Consider the following 21,280-nt stretch of genomic DNA (forward strand, 5'->3'; position numbering starts at 1 on the left):
CACAACTACTGAGCCTGTGCTCTAGAGCCCATGCGCCACAACTACTGAGCCTGCCCTCTAGAGCCTGTGAGCCACAACTACTGAAGCCCGTGCACCTAGAGCCCGTGCTCTGCAACAAGAGAAGCCACCGCAATGAGAAGCACGCGCACCTCAATGAAGAGTAGCCCCCACTCGCCGCAACTAGAGAAAACCCACACGCAGCAATGGAGACCCAACACAGCCATAAATACATACATACATAAATCTATTAAAAAACCAGTAATTAGGAAAGCAGCCTGCAAGCTGAACCTTAAAATTCATCAATAAAATGAAGGAAACCCAGAATCAAAACTATTATCCTAAAATCAACAGGAATTGGTAAAAAACATTTGGGAGCAAATTAATGGAAAATGTTAGCAAAACGCAGTATAATATATGATTTGTGTCTCAAAAATATTGGGAGACAATACAGAAAACGATAATGAAAGCCTGTAGGAAACTGTTAAATGTGGCTAAGAAACTGTTTTTGCTGCCTTCATTGGGTGACTCATGCAGAGGGAAAGCAGCATGAGAAATCCCCATTACTGTGGTTCACAGGCACACACGTTTCATGTAAATCTCCTCTTAGCAGGGGTGGCTGGGTGTTCATTGTTGTTGTTTTCCCAAGATTCCTAGTGCCGTGTTTTGCTGGTGGTGATCACCCAGTCTGAGCCGGCTGGTGGTTGTTCTCAGTCCTACAGGCCTGATTTAGGCATTTCTCATGAGCGTTTGACTATTTGGACACAGATCACAGCAACATTAAACTACCTTTTTCCTTGTTCCTTCCTCCCTTTCCAGTACTGCTTTGTGCTTTAGGTCCAGATGGGGCAACTCAGAAAACCTAATGCGTCAGGAGGGTGGGAGCAGAAGTGAGGGAGAGTTTCCAGAAGACCACTTTGGGCTGTCATCCCTTTAAATTCCAGGCTCTAAGGAAGTGTTGGTGGTATGAATGCCCTGTTAACAATTATCATTTGCCTTTGCTACCAGCAACCTGGCAATCTAAAGAAAATAACCATTGGAATTCCCTGACTGTCCAGTGGTTGGGACTCCACGCTTTCACTGTTGTGGGCCCGGGTTTGATCCCTGCGGGGAACTAGGATCCCACAAGCCACGTGGCGCGGCCAAAAATGAAAGAAAATAAACCGCATAAAATAAAAGCAAGAACAGAAAAGGTCCTTTCAAACAAATAGGCCATCCTTTGCACATTGCTCCCTCCCTGGGCTCTGGTGGGAGTGGAGAGGAGAGCTGTGTCTGCGGGTGTCCTCCAAGTGCCCCTTCTGGGGACTGGATTCTCTGGTCTGCTTCTGAAGCCAACAGGCTTGATTAAGGAGGGTCTGGCTCTACAGAAAGCTCTTTGTCAGTGTAGCTCAAAACAGATGATTTTTTAAAAACCCTGCATCAGTATTTACTTTGTCTTACAGTGGTTTGAGTCCAGCCAATGACACTGGAGCCAAAAAGAAGAAAAAGAAACAAAAAAAGAAGAAAGAGAAAGGCAGTGAGACAGATTCAGCCCAGGATCAGCCTGTGAAGGTAACAAGGAGGCTCTGTTTTCTGTTGACAGAGTCGCTTTTTCAGATGAGAGGGTGTTGGGGTAAATGTATAGGAACAGTGTGGATTGACAGTCTCCACTGGTATTACTTCGAGAGGGAGGAGTTGGATCCCTCTGCTGCCCTCTGCTGCCCTAGACCTAGGTGATGAAACTGCTGTCCTACCTTAAAAGGCACAGCACGTTAGACATTGACTCCCAAGCCTGGTGCCCCCTCAGAATTTATAGGTGCGTACCTGCATGGGGTGTTGTGCCACGTGCCACAGAGCGATTCCCTTGTGACCGCCCCTGTGGCCTAGAGCAGTGGTTCTCGGCCTTTTCTGTCTTCAGTCCCCACCACTATGAGAATGAAAGGCCTGTTCCTATTAAGGCGGACCTTTATATATTGCAAGCATTCTGTTGATGCTATAGTTATTGTAATGAGAACTGAGACTCCCACAGAGCCCATTTCTGAGTTCCATAGTTGAGAACCATTGGCCTAGAGCTTACCTCTGAGACTGACACACCGACACAAAACCCAGAAGTACGGGTAAGGATTGTTTTGTTTCTTAAATAAAGCCACATTAAAAAAAGAAAACCTTTTATTTCAGGTAAGTGCTGTCCTCTTCCAAGTAGGCCCTGGAGGAAGCTCGAAACATACCCATAATTCTTTCAGAATTGCCTCAGTTTACAGGCCTCACAGGAAGTCCAGTCTCATTATTCCAGTGTACCCGCCCCTTGCTTTTTGCCTCGAAAGTCATACTCCAACTTGAATCTCCTACCTTATTGAGATATGGCTTCAAGTCATTTTTTTGATATTTTCAATACCAAACCCACTGTGAAAAAAAAAATACTACCGTTATTGACCACCATGCTGGCCAGCTGGGTTCTTGCCAGGCACATGGTTTAAATTAACCCCAACCTTCAATTTCTCTACAGGGTAGGTGGGGGTCTTCCCATTTTAAAGACGAGAGGCGGTGGTTTACCCAGGTCTTTCAGTCAGGAATCCTAGCCCAAGCCCATGCTTTGGCTTTAGGGATTCTTGTTTGTTTCTTTGTTTGTCTGGCGGTGGGTGTTTGGATGACTCCAGGGGGGTTTGAACTGAAACCTTTATCAAAATGGTTCACTTTGAGATTAGAAAATCTCAACAAAACACCATTTATATAGCCGTTCTGTTTTTCTCTTTATGAGAGTGTTGGAATACATAGTAAAGAAATTAGAAAAAAACATAGCAAGAGGAAGAAAATGAAAATCATTTCCAGTTCTACCTCCCAGGAATAAGCAATGTAAATATATTGGTTTATATTCTCTCTTTCCTTCACAATTTAGATGAAAAAAAGATGTAGGAAAGTAGAAGTATTAGAAGTTATGGGTATTTGTATAATCTTAAGCTTGGACATAAGATCCAGAAGCCATAAAAGAAAAAGTGACAAATTTCAAACTTCTCTGTAAAAGTCAAGAGGTAAACAACAAACTGGGCAAATACTTGCAATACATGAATCAGTAAATTTAAGATAACGAAATGAGTAGGCCATTCACAGAGAAAAAAATAAAGGTTTTTATATGAAAAGATGGTTAAATTTGAAATGAAAATTAAAGCAACATTTTTTTCCCCTAGATTGGCAGAGATTAAGATTTGGTAAATCTGATGATGAGGGTCTTCAGAAACACACGCCCACACACTGTTCACTGGGTTAACTAATATTCTCTTTTTAGAGAGTAAGTTGACAATATATATAATCTCAAACGTGCATCTCCTTTTACCCAGCAAGCCTCCTTTCTTAAACTTTATCCTGTAGAAATACGTATTCAGTGAGCAAAAATAGATGTAGAAGAAAGTTCATTGCAGCATTTTCTGTAAAACTGAAGACCCAAATCACCAAAATGCCATTGGTAGGGGGTTGGCCAGATATATTGTAGTCTGTGCACGCAGGGGACTCAGTTGTTGGAATGGGCAGGTCCATGTGACTGCGTGGAATGGTCTCTAAGACATAGTGTTTAAAGAAGAACAGTCAGTAAAATAATACTGTACAATCCAATTTGAGTTTTTGAAAATTGTGTGTGTGTTTGGAACTTGCATGCAAAAAAGTCTGAAATTATATTTGCCTCTTCTCACCCTACCTCCCAAATTTAAGACTGTTGATGACAAGGATTATATTTGAGGGATGGGACTGTTGGGTTTTTTATCTTCTGTGTGTTTTTACATTTCTGCATTGTTTGAAATTTTACGCTAAGCCATGTTTTGCCGTCAACCATAGTAAGACTAAGAAGAGGAGAAACCCTGTAGGAAGCACCTCCCTATCATACTGCTCGTCGTCAACTACTCCTTCTCCACTTGTACTTCAACAGCTGGTCTCTCAGGAACCACACCGCTTCTTTGAGTTGTACCCCCTTAACTCTTGGACTTGAATGAATCAAAAGTGTTTATTAAGATAATGGGCCTTTTCTCTCCCCAACTTTGTCTTGTTCAGATGAACTCTTTGCCAGCAGAGAGGATCCAGGAAATACAGAAGGCCATTGAACTCTTTTCAGTAGGTCAGGGACCTGCGAAAACCATGGAGGAGGCTAGCAAACGAAGCTACCAGTTCTGGGACACGCAGCCCGTCCCCAAACTGGGTATGTATTTGCTTTCTTCCCCAGGCGAAGGCAAAGGCAAGGGCAAGGGCAGGGGCGAGGGATGTGCCTCAGCCATGCTGAGGGTTCTATGCTGGATTTGTGAGGGAGGACGAGAGTTCTGTTGTTCCTTGGTGGTTGTTTTTAGAGGATAGTCTTTACAGTGCAGTTCAGAGAAGACTGTTGTCCAGGGACCTTATCATTTCACAGTAACACATATTGAGAACAAATAATGGTCCTTGTAGTGCATCATTATCCAGTATAAATCTGCAAAGAAAAACAGGGCGTTGGCACATGGTGAGTGGGGATGTGTGCTCATGGACCTGTCTTCCCACATGGATTTTATGGAGAGACTTGTTTATCTGGGCAGTGTTTAATCTGGAGTGGGCCAGTCCCCAGCCTCTTCCCCTTGTCTCTCAGACAGTGCGTGCTTCATAGATGCGAAATAATTTGACATTTTGCTTCACAGTGATAGTTTAATTCCACCTGGAATACCATATGCAGGTTTGGTCGGCACCTCTTTGAAAAGCTATGATGAACTCTCGAAGGAGTGGGGCAGGCAGAAAATAAAAGGATTCTGGAAGAGACTGGTCGTAGCAGAGTTAGAGATGCCTGCTGAGACTGAGCCACAGCTCACCTTGACGGCTGACTTCAGAGGGTGTTACTGACAGAACGTTTTTGCAGTGGGTTGCATCATGCCCCTAGACCCATTGATAGCCCAGTTCCTATTTTCTATGTGACTGGGAAAGTAGGTATGTTGAGAAAAACGTGTGTTAACAACAAACATGAGTGACCTTCAGGCTGTCCATGTTACTGCTCCCCTCCAGTGACACAGTGAGATTTGACGGTGTGTTTGGGGAAGAGCGGGGTGAGGGCAGAATGAAAGCCTGGTGAGGGGAGAGGGGCAGCTGTGCCCAAGGAGAGTCGTCTACTCCAGAGTGTGCCCCTCTGGCCAGCAGGATGGACATTGCTTAAGAGCTTGTAGAAATGCAGAATCTCGAGCCCCAGACCTGCAGAATCAGAACGTGCAGGGGATTTGTGTCCACTCTGAAAGTTTGAGAAGCTCTGCTCTGGAGCAGATGCAGTTTGTAGACAGCTTAGTCCCAATCCAGAAGCAAGCTGAGACGTGCCCCCCAGAGGGTGCAAAGCAAGGCAGTGCCTGGATGGTTGTGAGTCGTGAATCAGCAGCAGGCACTGTTCTAGAACCCTGCCCTCACCCATCCACCAGGTCTGTTGAGCTGTCCCGGTCAGCCAGGTCCCAGGCCACTGGCTAAGCCCTCCAGCAAGGCTTTGGGTCACAGCAGTACTATTCTTAGGGTATTACAGGTAACGGGCTCCGGCGACCACTCCCCCACGAAGCAGCAGGAAGAATCGAGAGCCACACGCTCCACCTCTGAGTGAATTGCACGAAGAGGCATCCGGGGTGGGGGGCTGCTGTGCACCTTGGCTGTTTTCAGATGGGGTCTTGGTTTGGTTTTATTTTTCATTAAGAATTTGCAAATGGGTGACTTTGCTCCATTCTTCATAGACGTGGAGCCTGGTGAAGAGGCCAGGTGGGATTAATGGGCTTCTCTTCTGCTTTAGCTCATTTACTCTTTGATGTTTGCCTCAGTTTCTCCACCTGTATGTAGACAGTACTCCCGTTTTGTTCTCAGAAAGCTCGTGACAAAGCCACACTATTGCTCACAGGGACCTAAATGGCCTCGGGAAGGTGGAAGGAGGCTGTTTTGTTTCTTCTCGATGTGCCTTCTGGGCAGTGTGTGGTGTGGGACTCTGGGGAAGAGTGATCACTCCAGGCTTCTGGCCAGTCTGCCTTTCAGGTCCGCGGTCAGTCAGGTCCAAATAAAGGATTCCTTTGTGTCTGTGAGTCAGCACATAGAAAGTAGCACATTATAGGCATCAGTTGGTCCACGTGGCTGAGGTGTCACCCCAGTTCTGCTTCTGACTGTCCTTAGGGTAGAGTGATTTACAGCTTCTTGCTTTAATTTTTTTCCACTTAACTGGGGGCTAATAATTGTGAGACTCAAGCATATAAAGTGTACTGTGTTTGCAGCACTCCCCAACTTGTGGTGAGAGTTAGATTGCATTTCACTCAAAAGACTTAGAATTCTTTAGGAGTTTAAAATCATCTGGGACTTCCCTGGTGGTGCAGTGGTTAAGAATCCTCCTGCCAATGCAGGGAACACGGGTTCAAGCCCTGGTCCGGGAAGATCCCACATGCCACGGAGCAGCTAAGCCCGTGTGCCACAACTACTGAGCCTGTGCTCCAGAGCTCGTGAGCCACAACTACTGAGCCCGCGTGCCACAGCTACTGAAGCCTGCGTGCCTAGAGCCCATGCTCCACAGCAAGAGAAGCCACCGCAATGAGAAGCCTGCGCACTGCAACGAAGAGTAGCCCCTGCTCTCTGCAACTGGAGAATGCCTGCACGTAGCAACGAAGACCCAACACAGCCACAAATAAATAAATAAATGTATTTTTTTAAAAAAAATCATCCTAAGTTCACCATTGAAAGGCCTGTAAACAGCCAGTGTCTTCAGCTGTATAACAATTCTTTGTGCTCCCAGATCAACTTTTGATCTCCCTTTTCAGACCATGTCCTTCTCCTTTTTCAGTCACCCCTTTTCCTGCGCTAGAGGGGGTGAGGAATCCTTTTACTTTGCCTGACCTTAGTGGGGTGGAATCTGGCCACTGTTAGATTAGTTTAAAAAGTAACTCTCCCGAAGAAAGGGAGAAGGCGGACTCGTACTTGGTTGCCCCGGGCCCTGAGAGAGAAGCTTCCCCACTTTGTTCCTTGTCCTGCTCGTTAGGCTTAAGGTCTCCCAGATCTCACATTCTTTTCTCCCAAGTCCTTCACAGGTGCACCGTGGCGCTTAGTTTTGGATCTCGGTGTCGGAAGGCAGAGAGAGCATTTGGGGGTAGAGTGTACAGAAAGAAACCCGTTGAAAGTCCAGGGTTTTCTTTCAGAGTTCCCAGTGTCCTCCTCAGCTGCTCGCTGGCTCATGGTGGCCTAGAGACAGTTGGCTGCATTCCTGCCGTGCTCTGCAGAGCAGCCCGCGCCGACTCAGCCAGAGGCGCTCAGGAGCCATTGGAAGGTGGCAGGCAGGAGCCCTGGGCCGCTCTCAGCCTTACTGGCGCCCCGGGCCGCGAGTCCGCTCAGAGTGCTTCTTTTCGCGGTGTTTGCTCTGACTCTGCCTCGCCAGCTATGTCTCACAGATGGCACACAGCCTTGAGATAACCTGTGAGAGCTGGTTTGTCAACACATAGATGAAGACTTACCAATTGAATATTGTATAAAAGTTCACTCAGTAATGTCACTTGACAAGCACTTATTGAGTGCTCTTTGTAAAATTCAAATCTAAGGATGTCACTCCTCCCTCCCCTTGCCCTTAAAGACCCGTTCAGGATGTCCCACAGCCTTGAGGATGAAGTCCAGCCTCGGTAGTAGCTCGCAGGGTCCTCCACGATCGGTCCCCGCTCTCCTCTTCAGCCTCCTCTCCTAGTTTCCTTCCTTCCCCCCACTTCATCTCCAGGCCTTGACTGTGCTCTTCCCTCAGTGTATCCACCCTCCCTGCCCCACCCAGTCCACTCCTGCCTAATTCCTAATTATCCTTGAGATCACATCTTTAGATATTTCTTCTGAGAGGTCTTTCCTGACCCCTCCCACCATACTTCATTGTCGTGGACTCTCATTATACTGAGTGACAGGTGCCTGCTTGCTTGTCTCTTTGGTACACATGATGATGAGGACCTACGTCCATTTCATTCGCCAGCTCCTGCCCCAGAGCTGGAGCATTCTAGGATTCTGTGAACACATGGTGAAGGTGCAAATGGAAATGCTTGGTGCATGCAGGACCTAGTAACCAGCCTAAATGAAATGATTTGGCCTTGAGACTATTGTCACGTAGTGGCAAAGACCACCAGTGTCTTGTCCATGAAATCATTTAGGGGAAAAAAATTGATAAAGTTCTGAAGTTTAAAAATGTCTTTTGGGGAAAAAAAAATGTCTTTTGGAGGGCTTCCCTGATGCTGCAGTGGTTAAGAATCCACCTGCCCATGCAGGGGACATGGGTTTGAACCCTGGTCCAGGGAGATCCCACATGCCGCGAAGCACCCTAAGCCTGTGCGCCACAGCTGCTGAGCTTGTGCTGTAGATCCCACGAGCCACAACTGCTGAGCCCGCATGCCACAACTACTGAAGCCCGCGCACCTAGAGCCTGTGCTCTGCAACAAGAGAAGCCACTGCAACGAGAAGCCCACGCACCGCAACGAAGAGTAGCCCCTGCTCGCCGCAACTAGAGAAAGCTCGTGTGCAGTAATGAAGACCCAACACTACCATAGATAGATAAGTGAAAACGTCTTTTGCAAAGGGTATAAGTTCAAAACAAGATAGGGAAAATTGATTAGCACCTAGACTAGAGTAGAAATCCTTGGTACTTTCCAAGGGTCCAGCCCTTGGCTTGGTAGGCTCAAAAAGTTATACGTGGCAGGGAATTGAAAGTGGATTGACTTATATTAAACCAATTCACAAGGGCTGCTTTATGAATTAATCAAAAGGCCAATTTCTAAACCAGGGAAAAAATATATATAACCGCTCTCCCAAGGAAACCTATTTGGGAGCAGCTTATAAATAAGAGTTAGCTGGATTCTTCCCTGCTGTGTCCCCATTGTTGCCTGTACTTTGCAATTTGTGACCCTTAGCACGTTGGTAATGACTCATTTCTTGAATATTTCCCCAGAAGATGGTGTATCTTGTGAGGCCAGGGACCTTGTCTTTTCCCAGCTCTGTCCTGGTACGCCGTGTCTGACTGGTGTTCAGTAAATGTGCCGGGCGAGAGTTAGACGGTCAGTCCTGATGGTGTTGTGCTCAGCTCACGGCTGGATGCAGCCGTTTCCACTACACCTGCCCCACAGATCCGTCACTGGGAGGGTCCACAGCTTCCTGTTACGCGTTAGAATGGTGTGTTTGGGCCAGGAGTCCGAATGTCAGTAAAAGCATGAACTGAGTGCCTAGAGCCTTGTGCTGGGAGCCGTGTACTGAGTGGTCCCCTGAAAAGACTGTTTTCAAAATGTACTAAACATTTCGTTCTTCTAAGTTGTGAACATGAATGAGCTCTGAATTGTAGAATCTGCCAGGGCCAAATAATTCCAGGGGCCAAAGTTAAGTGGCTGATTTGTCTGAGTTTATCAGATAGGTCTGATTTGGCAGGGGTTGGGAATCAGGGCTCTGTCTTCTCAGTACCCCCCTCACTTCTTATGTACTCCACAGGGGAAGGGTGTCCGTCCCGGGTGGAGATGTCCCATTGGAGGGTAACTTCCCAGCAGCGTGGTGTAGACTCAGTGATTCAGCCTGAAGGCGCTCACAGGGCTCTGTAAACACCGAGGGCCTGAGCTGGCAGCAGCAGTTAACTGGCCCACGTTGTTCAAAGCCAAGGCTGGCGGGGCCCATAGTGAGCCTGGCGCCTGGACGCCATTGTCTAGCTCAGGAATAGGCCCAGTACGTTGTTGTTGCTGTTGACACAAAAGCGGCCTTGTTGCAACTCCTTACAAATCCATCCAGGTCGATGGGCCTGGGCCAGGGCCATGACAGCACTCTACACCAACCAGGAGGCAGGGAGCCAAACTAGTCAAGATAAATGTTTGTCATTCAGGAACCAAAGGGAGATTTAAAAGAATGTCCAAGAAACCAACCACCTTGGATCCCGCTGATTGTTCTTAAGCTTGGCCATGAATTGGCCCTCAGCTAGGGGCCAAGGGCAGCTGGAGAGATGGTCTGCAGTTGCCAGGAACAGAGTGTCCTTGAGATGGAGGGCTCCTAGGGATAGGAGGAATTTGCTGAGGTCAGTCTTTGAGCTGAGCCCCTTCCTTCCCTAGGAAGCCGAGGGTGAGGCTTATGGCTGTGCTCTTCTTCCAGGGGAAGTCGTGAACACACATGGTCCCGTGGAACCTGACAAAGACAGCATCCGCCAGGAGCCCTACACGCTGCCCCAGGACTTCGCCTGGGATGCCTTGGACCTGGGGGACCGTGGTGTGGTGAGTAGGCCTGGGTGGGCCAGGAGTGTGGACCGGCTGCCACTTTCACTAACAGGCCTGCAGTCACATCGAGACGGCTTCTACTCAGGCCTTCCTCAAGGGCTGTCTTAAGAGCTGAGCCAAGCAGGTCTGAGCAGAGCCCCCATCTGTTGCCCCTGGGGCCTGCCCACGACTCCACATAAATAGCTCTTGGCTTCTCTGGCAGGTTGAGAGTTAACCCCTGCCACTCCCCGAGGCAGATACATTTCCTTCATGCTTTCATTTTTCTTGTTCATCCATTTATTCAGTCCCTTGTCTTAACGATGGAGTGGTTGGTTAGTTGGATGACATTCTTGGTCTGCCCCTTCATGTACTTAAGTCTGCCACTCTACCCTTGGTGGCTCAGTTTCCTGTTAAGCACTAGGGTGCTTGTTCCAGGAGTCCCTGCCATGAAAAGGATTTGGGAGATGGAACATAATTTTTGGTAGTTTGCCTTGTCCTGAAAGGCTTGGAGCCCCAGGGTACTGGAGTTCGTCCCCACCCCTGGCAGAATACCTCTAAGGCAGCTCCTCCTCTCTGCAGCTGAAAGAACTCTACACCCTCCTGAATGAGAATTATGTGGAAGATGATGACAACATGTTCCGATTTGATTATTCTCCCGAATTTCTTTTGTGGTGAGTTGTAAGGGCTTTCTTATTAAGGTTCCAGAGCCAGGCATAGAGCAGAACAACGACAGGGCACCAGATTTTTCATCCCTGCTAAGAGCCATCCTTTTAATGACAAATTAGTATGCGATTTTTGAGTTTCTGCATCTGAAGGAGACTTGCTTCTCGTGGAGCTTAGAATCAAAACCTTATTTAAGACAGAATGACTGGGTGAGGGATTCCTTTATGGAATTGGTACCCAGAAGAAAAGATCGTCTACTGTATAGTGACTTTATGTAAGAAGGGAGGGAGGGATGAGACCTGCTAAGATTTAAAAGAAAAGAGGTCGTTTTCTATCCATGTCCTGAGCATGCTCAGTAGTATGAAAATGACCTCGCCTGGCTGGGCCACCCACCCTCCCGGGCCTCGTTTAATATCCGGGAAGGTAGAGGCATGAGGCCAGCACGGTGGGGGCCTGCCTGAAATGGGAGGGAAAGGAAGACTGGCCAAGCGGAAAGAGAGGAGGTGATGGTGCTTTGGGGAGGTGGAGCCCAGAGCTCCAGAGGCGCCACAGTCAGCTCCCGACCATGGGACCCACTGGACTCGAAGCCAGGGAGGCCGGTGCTCCGGCTCGGGCGGTCAGAGTAAGTGAGCACAAAGAAACCGGATCAGGATGAAATCTTCACTGTGACAGCCCTGGGTTGGATGAGCAAGTAGGCCAAGTGGACTGAGCAGAAAGAAAGAGCTGTGGCTCGATCCCATTGGTGTCCAGGAGGGTTTGGCCCTAAAGAGAATTAGGAGAATTGAGCTGTTCACCCCCACTCAGGGAGGTGGTAGCACGAGCTTAGAACCAGACTCGGCGGCGGAGCCCAGACAGTCCCCCAAGGCCACTGGCGAGCAGCACCACGGCTACAGCCCCCGTCTCTCCTCTAGGGCTCTCCGGCCGCCTGGCTGGCTCCCCCAGTGGCACTGTGGGGTTCGAGTGGTCTCGAGTCGGAAACTGGTTGGGTTCATCAGCGCCATCCCGGCAAACATCCATATCTATGACACGTAAGCACCAGCGCCACTCCTACCCCCCGCATCCTCACCATCCTGCTTGGTCTGGGAAGGTGGGGGGGGAAACACGCACATACTTTCCGTAGAAGAAAGAGGGAAGTTCCCACGAAGGGAGGGAACTTGGGTCATGGGAAGAAATTCATCATAGGAACCACCTGTCTGGCTCTGAATTGTTGCTGGTGCTCTTGTCTGTGACCTGGGCTGGAAGGAGTCCACCCTGAGGGCCGGTGCACTCCCTGACCAGCAGTTCAGCATTTGCATTTGTGCCACTCACGGATTGACACACTCAAGCCGCCGCTTCAGAAGTGGCGGGTGTGACTCACCACCACACGGTCACGGGGCCTTCAAGCTCTGCTCTTTGCTTTCCCTGGAAATGTCAGAACCATCTACCACAGCCTTCTGGGCTTAGAGGCTGTGGGTTCTTGGGGGAGTCAGAACCCCTGCAATCCTAGAATAACCCTTGACTTACTCTGTGGGGTTCCTGACGGCTAAAGGTGGGACCCCGCCAGCCTACTATTGGGGCTTCACCAGGGAGATGCTGTGGTGCCTTAAATAAAGGAGTTTGCTTGAGTCCCACTTACCTTTGGAGGCAGAGTCCTTAGAGAGTGGGCCCCTTGCCTGGTGCAGCAGAGCAGGGCAGTGGGAGGGCGTCCGAGTCCCGACTGCTGAGTGCAGGCAGAGGCAGAACACAAGCCTGTGCTGAGGGCCCCAGTCTCTGCAGGGCGCTCCATGTGCTGGACAGGATTACCTTGCCTGTTAAAAGCCTTGTCCCTGGGTTTTTTCCTTCCTCTTCAGAGAGAAGAAGATGGTAGAGATCAACTTCTTGTGTGTCCACAAGAAGCTGCGTTCCAAGAGGGTGGCCCCAGTCCTGATCCGTGAGATAACCCGGCGGGTGCACCTGGAGGGCATCTTCCAAGCTGTTTACACTGCCGGGGTCGTATTACCAAAGCCTGTTGGCACCTGCAGGTAAAAAAATCTCTTCTTTGCAAGGTCCTAGAAACGGCGACATGCCTGCTCTAGTTTGAGGAGCTTGTGTCACTGTGAGTCACAGTTCTGCCCCTCCGCGTGTGCCCTAGAGCGTCTCCTGCTCTGGTGTCTGATGAGGTGGGCGGTGGTCCCCACAGGAGCCGGGTGGGAGGCTGTAGGAACAGCAGTGTGCACAGAGCGTGCCCTGCCCAAAGGGGTTAGGCTTTCTTAGGTCCCCCCGATTCCTTCCACTTGGAAATGGTGGGGGTCAGTCTGCTGGGGTTTTGTTCTCGTTTTTAAGAATGAGGCCAAATCTGGATTTTTATGGTAAATGTCCTAAAGTTTTAAATGGTTGGCTCAATTTTGTTTTGAATATTATGTGGGCCGAAAGAGCCTGTCTGATCCCTGTGTGCACCAAGCACAACCTCTGCCTTCGAAAGTTCTTTGAAACAATTGAATACTCTGCCTTAAGAACTTCAAAAGTGAAAACACCAGACAAATGCTGGAAAGGAGGAGGCAGAGGCTAAACATTCAGAGAACTAGAAGTCTTTTCCATTGACTTGATTCCAGGAGTGGTGATCGCTGTTCCCAGACAAATACTGTTACAGAGGAGTGGCTTGTGAACTTGACAAAGAAAATAGAGGAAGCGCTGTGGCCACTCTGCGCTCACTGTGGGGAGGTTGGCGATCTGGGGCGACGCCACTGGCTTAAGTGGGGCCCGACGGGTCTCTTACGCCACCTGCCGGCCATCTTGAGATCCCTGTGCAATTGTCCTTTTTTTTTTAATATTTATTTATTTGGTTGTGCTGGTTCTTAGTTGCGGCACGTGGGCTCCTTAGTTGCGGCATGCGAACTGTTAGTTGCGGCGTGCATGTGGGATCTAGTTCCCTGACCAGGGATCAAACCCAGGCCCCCTGCATTGGGAGCGCGGAGTCTTAACCACTGTGCCACCAGGGAAGTTCCGCCGTTGTCCTTTTAATGAGACTTGCCATAGTCCTCTGAGGACAGGACATTGTGTCCCCACAGGTACTGGCATCGGTCCCTAAACCCACGGAAGCTGATTGAAGTGAAGTTCTCCCACTTGAGCAGAAATATGACCATGCAACGCACCATGAAGCTCTACCGACTTCCAGAGGCCAGTGGTGCTTCGGGGCCCTGGGCAGGGGCAGGAGGGAGGCCAAGGAGAGCCTTGCCCTCAGCAGGAAAGGAGCGGGGCCTGGGGGGGGGCGTGGAGGGGGCTCTTACCAGAAAAGCAACTCAACCCGTAGTTTCCGGGTTCCTAGCCTTTCCATCCTGTCGTTCTGTTATCTGTAGCAAGGTTTTTATTTTAGTTGGACTTCCTCTGTTCTCCTGAGCCTACACCTGGGCTAGTTTCTCTGCCATCTGTTGGCAGACTCAGAGAACACCTATTCCGTGTAATTTTAGCCTAAGTGAAGCATAATGGAGAGAGGAATCCACTCACTGGTACGCAGCACATCCCAGGACCCAGCGGAAATGAGCCACAGAGCATCTGCTGCTCCCTCTGCCGAGTCAGGTGGAGGAGAGGTGGCTTGAGGTTGTGAGGGGAGCCCAGATTTCCAGTCCCAATCCTCCCGCCCAGATTTTGCCGCCGAAGGACTAGGCAGCCTGCAGTGAGCTGGTTTTCTCCTCTGGGCCTCGGTTTGCCTAGTTTGCCAGTGAGACAGACGCTCCTTGTTCTCCTGTTGTGCCTGTCTTCAGGAGCCTAATGGATCTTAAAATCCCTTCTCTTCCCTCAGAGCTCTTCCGGGCAGTGTCAGCACAGTTATTGGATGCCTGCTGATCAGAGGGCTGCCCGCCTGGACTCATCAGCCACCAAACTGGATTAATCGCCCTGGGATTGGGCTGATCCACCCCTGGATTGGGGTCATTAGTGCCCTGCTTTGAGAGCCCGCTGCAGCATAGTTAGGCACTGCCCAGGAAACCAGCTTAGGGAGCCATGATGAGTGTCCCCTTGGGCCACTGGAGAGTGTTCTTAAAGTGTAGCAGCTGGAAGAATGTCTTTGGATCTCCCCGCCTGTGGGTGAGAACCCCAGCATGGCTGCTTTTTCAGTCCAGGATTTGAGGTGTCATTTGGGGAGCTACCATGTAGAAACAAGGTCACTAAGTGTTCCCTAGAGACATCAGGATTAGCAAGGAATTATGGCAGCTAGAGGTCCTGGAACTGCAGTTTTAAATTTATTTATTTACTTATTTATTTTTGGCTGCTTTGGGTCTTTGTTGCTGTGCTCAGGCTTTCTTTAGTTGTGGCCAGCTGGGGCTACTGTTCGTTGCAGTGCGCGGGCTTCTCATTGCAGTGGCTTCTCCTGTTGCGGAGCACGGGCTCTAGGTGCACAGGCTTCAGTAGTTGTGGTGCCAGGGCTCAGTAGTTGTGGCGCACGGGCTTAGTTGCTCCGTGGCATGTGGGATCTTTCCGGACCAGGGCTCGAACTCATGTCCCCTGCATTGGCAGGCGGATTCTTTTCTTTTCTTTTTTTTTTTTTTTTTTTCTTTCTTAGCGGTACGCGGGCCTCTCACTGTTGTGGCCTCTCCCGTTGCGTGCTCCGGACGCGCAGGCTCAGCAGCCATGGCTCACGGGCCCAGCCGCTCCGCGGCATATGGGATCTTCCCGGACCGGGGCACGAACCCATGTCCCCTGCATCGGCAGGCAGACTCTCAACCACTGCGCCACCAGGGAAGCCCGGCAGGCGGATTCTTAACCACTGTGCCACCAGGGAAGTCCCCTGGAACTGCAGGGTTTTTTTTGGTTTTTTTGCGGTATGCGGGCCTCTCACTGTTGTGGCCTCTCCCATTGTGGAGCACAGGCTCTGGACGCTCAGGCTCAGCGGCCATGGCTCACGTGCCTAGCCGCTCTGCGGCATGTGGGATCTTCCCGGACCGGGGCACGAACCCATGTCCCCTGCATTGGCAGGCGGACTCTCAACCACTGCACCACCAGGGAAGCCCGGAACTGCAGTTTTAAGAGCAATTCCTGTCCCCAATAAAGATGTTAAAAAAAAAAAAAAGGCAGCAATTCCTGTACACCTGAAACTAACACAACATTGTTAATCAACTATACTCTGATATAAAATTTAAAAAAAAAGAAGAAGAAGCAATTCCTGCATTAGGAAGCAGTTGTGTCAGGCAGTGACTGAGGTATATAAACTAACTCTACCCTGATTTCAGACTCGGCTGACCCCACCTTTGTGTATTAAGCCTTTGGGAATGTTCCCTCAGCCCCAGTATTTACTCCAGAGCATCACATGGGTTCATTCCACTGAAGCATTTTCTAAGGAGAAGCAGCTGTGGGGTGGGATTCTGGCATGAGATTAAATCCTGGGAGTTCTGTGCTTTTCTTCTGAATTTTACTTGCAGCAGTGTCCTGCCAGGGGCAGTACTGGGGTAGTGGTGTCCAAGTGGATAGGCAAGGCGGGCATCCAGTGTAGGCTCTACCAGGCCCGGGCTTCCATGGTGCCTGTGGCTGGGAGGCTGTCTGTGAAGTGCTCTAAGTCTATAGGAGAGTGAGCAGTGTAGGAAGAGATGAGCTGCAGTTCAGTGGGAAAAGGTTGTGAGGCTTGGAGGAGAGGGGCCAAGAAAGGCTTTACTGAGGCCCAGGAGTAGCACCGGGCTGGGCCTACCCCAGCACATCCATGGGGTGGTCAGGGTTTCTCCACCATGGCACCATTGACATTTTGGGTTGGGTAATTCTTTTTTTTTTTAATAAATAAATAAATTTATTTATTTATTTTTGGCTGCATTGGGTTTTCGTTGCTGCATGCGGGCTTTCTTTAGTTGCAGCGAGCAGGGGCTACTCTTCATTGCGGTGCGCAGGCTTCTCATTGCGGTGGCTTCTCTTGTTGTGGCGCACGGGCTCTAGGTGTGTGGGCTTCAGTAGTTGTGGCTCACGGGCTCCAGAGCGCAGGCTCAGTAGTCGTGGCGCATGGGCTCAGCTGCTTTGCAGCATGTGGGATCTTCCCGCACCAGGGCTCGAACCCGTGTCCCCTGCATTGGTAGGCGGATTCTTAATCACTGCGCCACCAGGGAAGTCCCTGGGTTGGGTAATTCTTCATCACGGAGACCGTCCTGTGCGTTGTAGGATGTTTAGCAGCATCCCTGGCTTCTACCCACTAGATGCCATCGCACCCCTCCCTCTAGTTGTGACAACCAAAACTGTCTCTGAATATTGTCAGATGTCCCCTGGGGACAAAATTGCTCCTGCTGAGAGCCACTGGGCTAGAGAGACAGAAGATCACAGCCAGAACAGCCACTGGTCCCGAGGGTGGAAGGTCTTGTGTTCTGTGTTAGGGAGTTTGGAACAGGGAGGGGTGTGACGGGCTGTGTTTTCTTAGGAAGCCGGCCTGGGCCATGTGGATAAGAGATTGACGCAGCCTTAGTCAAGGATGGCAGCCTTAACCACGAGGGAAAGGGCCAAAGACACTGCAGGGGCAGGACTTGTGCCGGAGTGGATGTGGACAGTGGGTGAGAGGGAGCTGCCTGGGATAACTGAGGAGTCTCTCTCGAGGGCCTGGGTGGATAGACTCAGGGTCGGGGTAGGAAGGGAGACAGTGTGAGGTTTTTGGTTCATGTAGGACTTGAGAGGGAGCCAAGGTGCTCATGGTCAGCACACCTGATGCTCTCTGGTTCTTTCTTCCAGACTCCCAAGACAGCTGGTCTGCGACCAATGGAAAAAAAGGACATTGCAGTAGTGCACAAGCTCCTCACCCAGTACCTGAAGCAGTTTCACCTCACGCCAGTCATGAGCCAAGAGGAGGTGGAACACTGGTTCTACCCCCAGGAGAATATCATCGACACTTTTGTGGTGGAGGTGAGTGGGGAGGGGTGTTCTGGGCCTCTGCCCCGTTGGCGGGGAGGCGTCCTCCCTAAGTGGCTGGAGTCCCCAGCCTCGGTGACTGAAGAGCGATTGATGGGAGTGTTGGCACCGTAGACTTCCTTGACCATCCGTGCTTGGTCCCCACTAAAGACAGGAAGTTGTAGCTTGCGTTGGCTAAGATGAGCCCTTCCTCTCCCCCTCCCCCACCCCCACTGGTGACTCCCAGTAGAGAGAGCTGAGCCCCTCTCGGTCAGGTGAGCCTTCAACTCCCTGCCTGTCCCCGCTTGGTCTGGTGCCGGCCAGGTGTGCTGGGTCCTGGGAGCTGTGAGAAGGCCCTGGCACCACAGGCGGGGAAGGATCATGGCAGGTTCAGCCCATAGCCCCCCCTGGATTTTCCTTCCAGTTCTGTCCTCAAGTTCCCCCGGCCATGTGTTTTCTCCTCCGTGCATATCCTGTTTCAGTTTCCACCCATTCATCTAGAGCGGCAGAGCTGCCTGAGGGTGGTGGAGTGCAGTAGAAAACATTTTATTCCCAGGTTGCAGGAACCCTGTGCCCATGTGACACTGCCTTCTTCCTATTGTCTGCCCTTCAGAATGCAAACGGTGAGGTGACCGATTTCCTGAGCTTTTATACACTTCCGTCCACCATCATGAATCACCCGACCCACAAGAGTCTAAAGGCTGCTTATTCTTTCTACAACGTTCACACCCAGACCCCTCTTCTAGACCTCATGAGCGACGCCCTCGTTCTCGCCAAAATGGTAAGCAGCAGATCAGAGGGAAGGGGCCGTGGGGCGGTGGTGAGCACGGCTCGCAGGTAGCTGCCCACAGGCTGGGAGCTTTGAGGCCTCCTCCTCCTCGTGCTCCACCAGCCTAGCACTTTTCAGCCAGCAGCTCAAAACTAGGAGGGAGCAAGGAGCGCCCACACTAAGTGAAGGCATTGAACTCCTTCTGATTTATTTCAGTGAGTTTTGTTCTCACGGTAGGCACTGCCAAGGAGCCTGAATAGCCAGGCCTGCTCGGGGAGTAGAGGTGTTCTCCTTACGACCTCCCCAGGGTGGGAATGGGGAGATCGGTGTCTGTTGCGGTGAGTCATTGGAGCGGCTGACAGTAGAGCATGGGGGGAGGGGCCCGGGCTTCTCTTACACTGGAGAGGTCTCCAGGCAGTCCTGCCCCATGGGTTCTGCCTGCGCCTGGCCCAGCCCACTGTGCGCCAGCTGAACAATGACAGGCCAGTCGCTGCCCTGGGAGAGCTTCTGATCAAGCTGGTGAGATTTAGGAAGTGTCTGTTGCAGCCTCAAAGCAGCGTATCAAATGTCGTAAAATCCCTCGGTGCACAGAGGCCTCGGAATTGGAATGTCAGGGAGTGAGGGAGCAGTGCAAATGCCCAGTGGCTCATGGGAGTCAGCTTTTCAGAGGAAAAGGTTCAGGGCTTGGTCTCCAGAGAGGGCTGTGGAAATTACGAGAGTGTTTCAGGGAAGTGTAACAAGGAACAGTGGGAGCGGTGGCCTGGACACTGAGTACACAAGTGTGTACTGAGGCGCACGCCGAGGAGAGGCCGGGCAGGGTGCTCAGAGCATCATAAGAACCACCCCCAGGGAGCGGGGTGCTGGCCGCAGTCTGGATGTAACATGGAAGCAGCAGGAGCTTCTGAAGGAAGATTGCTCCCCTGGCCGCCTGTGGATGGTTTTGATATGATAGAAAAGGGCAGGAAGGTGAGGTAGCTTTCACCTGTCTTCACCTGTTCTTGTCTCTCCCTGCTGCCATGCAGAAAGGGTTTGACGTATTCAATGCACTGGATCTCATGGAGAACAAAACCTTCCTGGAGAAGCTCAAGTTTGGCATAGGGGACGGCAACCTACAGTATTACCTTTACAATTGGAAGTGCCCCAGCATGGGGGCAGAGAAGGTACGTACGCGCTAGGTGCCGCCTCCCACCGAGCTCCCTCGCGGTCAGGCCCACGGCTGGGCCTGTGTGGGTCAGGGAATTGGCGTCTCCAACGGAACCAGGACCTCGGGTCTGGGATCCAGCATCAGTCTGGACCCTTGAAAAGTCCCTCCCTCTGGTGACCAGACTAGGAGGGTCCGTATTCTCCTTTCAGCAGCTGATGTGAGGGTGGCGGAGGGCATGGGCCCTAGAGCCGCGCAGAAGCAGGAAGGTAGTCTCCAGCCTCTCCTCCCACCCGGTGAGCTGCCGCATCCAACTGGGGGCAGGGCTTCAGGACCGTCTCAGGACACTGTGCGAGTCGTGTGCCCCCAGTCAGGCAGGAAGGGAGAGTCTGAGGCCCTGAGGGGGTTTTCCTCTGCTGGGCTGCTGCCCTTATCCCAGTGTGGCCCTCCCTCCCCCGCCAGCTCCAAAAGGTGGCTCAGGGCCATGGGGGTAGCTGGCGTTTACGGGATGACTGACAGGTGAGGGCACCCTTGTGCCCAGTAGTCCTCAGGCTGCCGCAGCTGCTTTCATTAAAAGATCTGGTGTATAAAGCATCAGAGGAGGTTGGGTGAGAGCCCCGGGCTCGCTGTGAGCCTGCTCACTGAGCACGGTGGCGCTCTGCGGGCTCCACCAGTCATTGGGACTGCAGGACTGGGCGGGGGAGTGGGAGAGGCTTTGGACAGCTGTCACCTCAACTCTGCCTCTCCCCCCTTGGCTCTCCTAGGTTGGGCTGGTGTTACAGTAACCAGTTGCCAGTGAGATTCTGGATAAAGCCACTGAGAATTCAAACCAGGAAATGGAGCCCCACCACTTGTTGGTCCAGTTTTCACAAACGTGAGAATCCCTGGCAAAGGGACCAGAACTGAACTGGTTTTACAAACCGCCACTGAACTTGATGATTGTATTGCAATGGCGTAGGCTGCGTGATGTCACCTCTGGCCGTGTCTCTGGTCTCCCTGTTTTCCAATTAATCACATTATTATGCAGCCATGGTCAAGGGAATGTAACTGCTGAAAACTAGCTCGTGATTGGCATATTATGGAATTAACGGGTGAATAATAAAAGTATATATATATTATATATATATATATAAATATTTTAAATATCTTTCATGTTCCAAATGTACAAGGATGTTTGGTCTCTAATGAAAAACTGAATCCAGATCATTCCTCAAAATTAGAATCTCAGGCCAGTGCCAGACAAACACGTTGGTACAGTGAATTGTTTCCTTCTGAAAGCAGGCATTGACTTTTCTTGGGGGAGCAGGAGAAAGAGGATGTGGGGAATATTATCCAGTTCCCCTCTGAATCAGCTGGAACACTGGCTTCGAGAAGGCGGGCTGGGGTGGAAGGGCTGTGCAAGCTTTGGGGAGAGCTCGGCTCTCTTAGGACGGCAGGTGGAGTCCTGGCTGGGGCTGACTCAACTCGGAGCTTTTCCTGCAGGGGCCGCGCCTTTTCTGCATCCTGAACCTGGGCAGCGGGGATGAGCTGTGGAAGTGGGTTTCATGAATCAAGTCCCTCTTGCAATCCTCTTGGCCTGCTCCCTGTAGGAAGTCATCCTGCCAACTGAGTTTTAAATCAGGGCTCATTAGCCAGCTGTTGCCAACCGTATGTTACGGGGATCAGTCCCCTGTGAGATGATGTTTTTCCACTGCCTGGGGTGACTGGCAGTTTGAAGGGGACCTTTGACCT

General features: G+C 50.8%; 1 protein-coding gene across 1 annotated transcript in view; it reads left to right on the forward strand.

Moving 5' to 3' along the window:
- The window catches only part of NMT1 (N-myristoyltransferase 1), a 31,037-nt gene extending 10,345 nt beyond the window's left edge, over window positions 1-20,692 (forward strand). Inside the window, exons 2-12 of the mRNA XM_060133102.1 lie at window positions 1,440-1,548; window positions 4,015-4,159; window positions 10,069-10,187; window positions 10,749-10,840; window positions 11,744-11,860; window positions 12,662-12,832; window positions 13,859-13,967; window positions 17,484-17,654; window positions 18,253-18,420; window positions 19,431-19,568; window positions 20,314-20,692. Coding sequence (XP_059989085.1) covers window positions 1,440-1,548; window positions 4,015-4,159; window positions 10,069-10,187; window positions 10,749-10,840; window positions 11,744-11,860; window positions 12,662-12,832; window positions 13,859-13,967; window positions 17,484-17,654; window positions 18,253-18,420; window positions 19,431-19,568; window positions 20,314-20,334 — 1,360 coding nt within the window. The 3' untranslated portion in view covers window positions 20,335-20,692. The remainder of the gene's footprint in view (window positions 1-1,439; window positions 1,549-4,014; window positions 4,160-10,068; window positions 10,188-10,748; window positions 10,841-11,743; window positions 11,861-12,661; window positions 12,833-13,858; window positions 13,968-17,483; window positions 17,655-18,252; window positions 18,421-19,430; window positions 19,569-20,313) is intronic.
- The last annotated feature ends 588 nt before the right edge of the window (window positions 20,693-21,280 follow it).

Source organism: Lagenorhynchus albirostris, chromosome 20 (assembly GCF_949774975.1).
Source record: "Lagenorhynchus albirostris chromosome 20, mLagAlb1.1, whole genome shotgun sequence".
NCBI lineage: Eukaryota > Metazoa > Chordata > Mammalia > Artiodactyla > Delphinidae > Lagenorhynchus > Lagenorhynchus albirostris.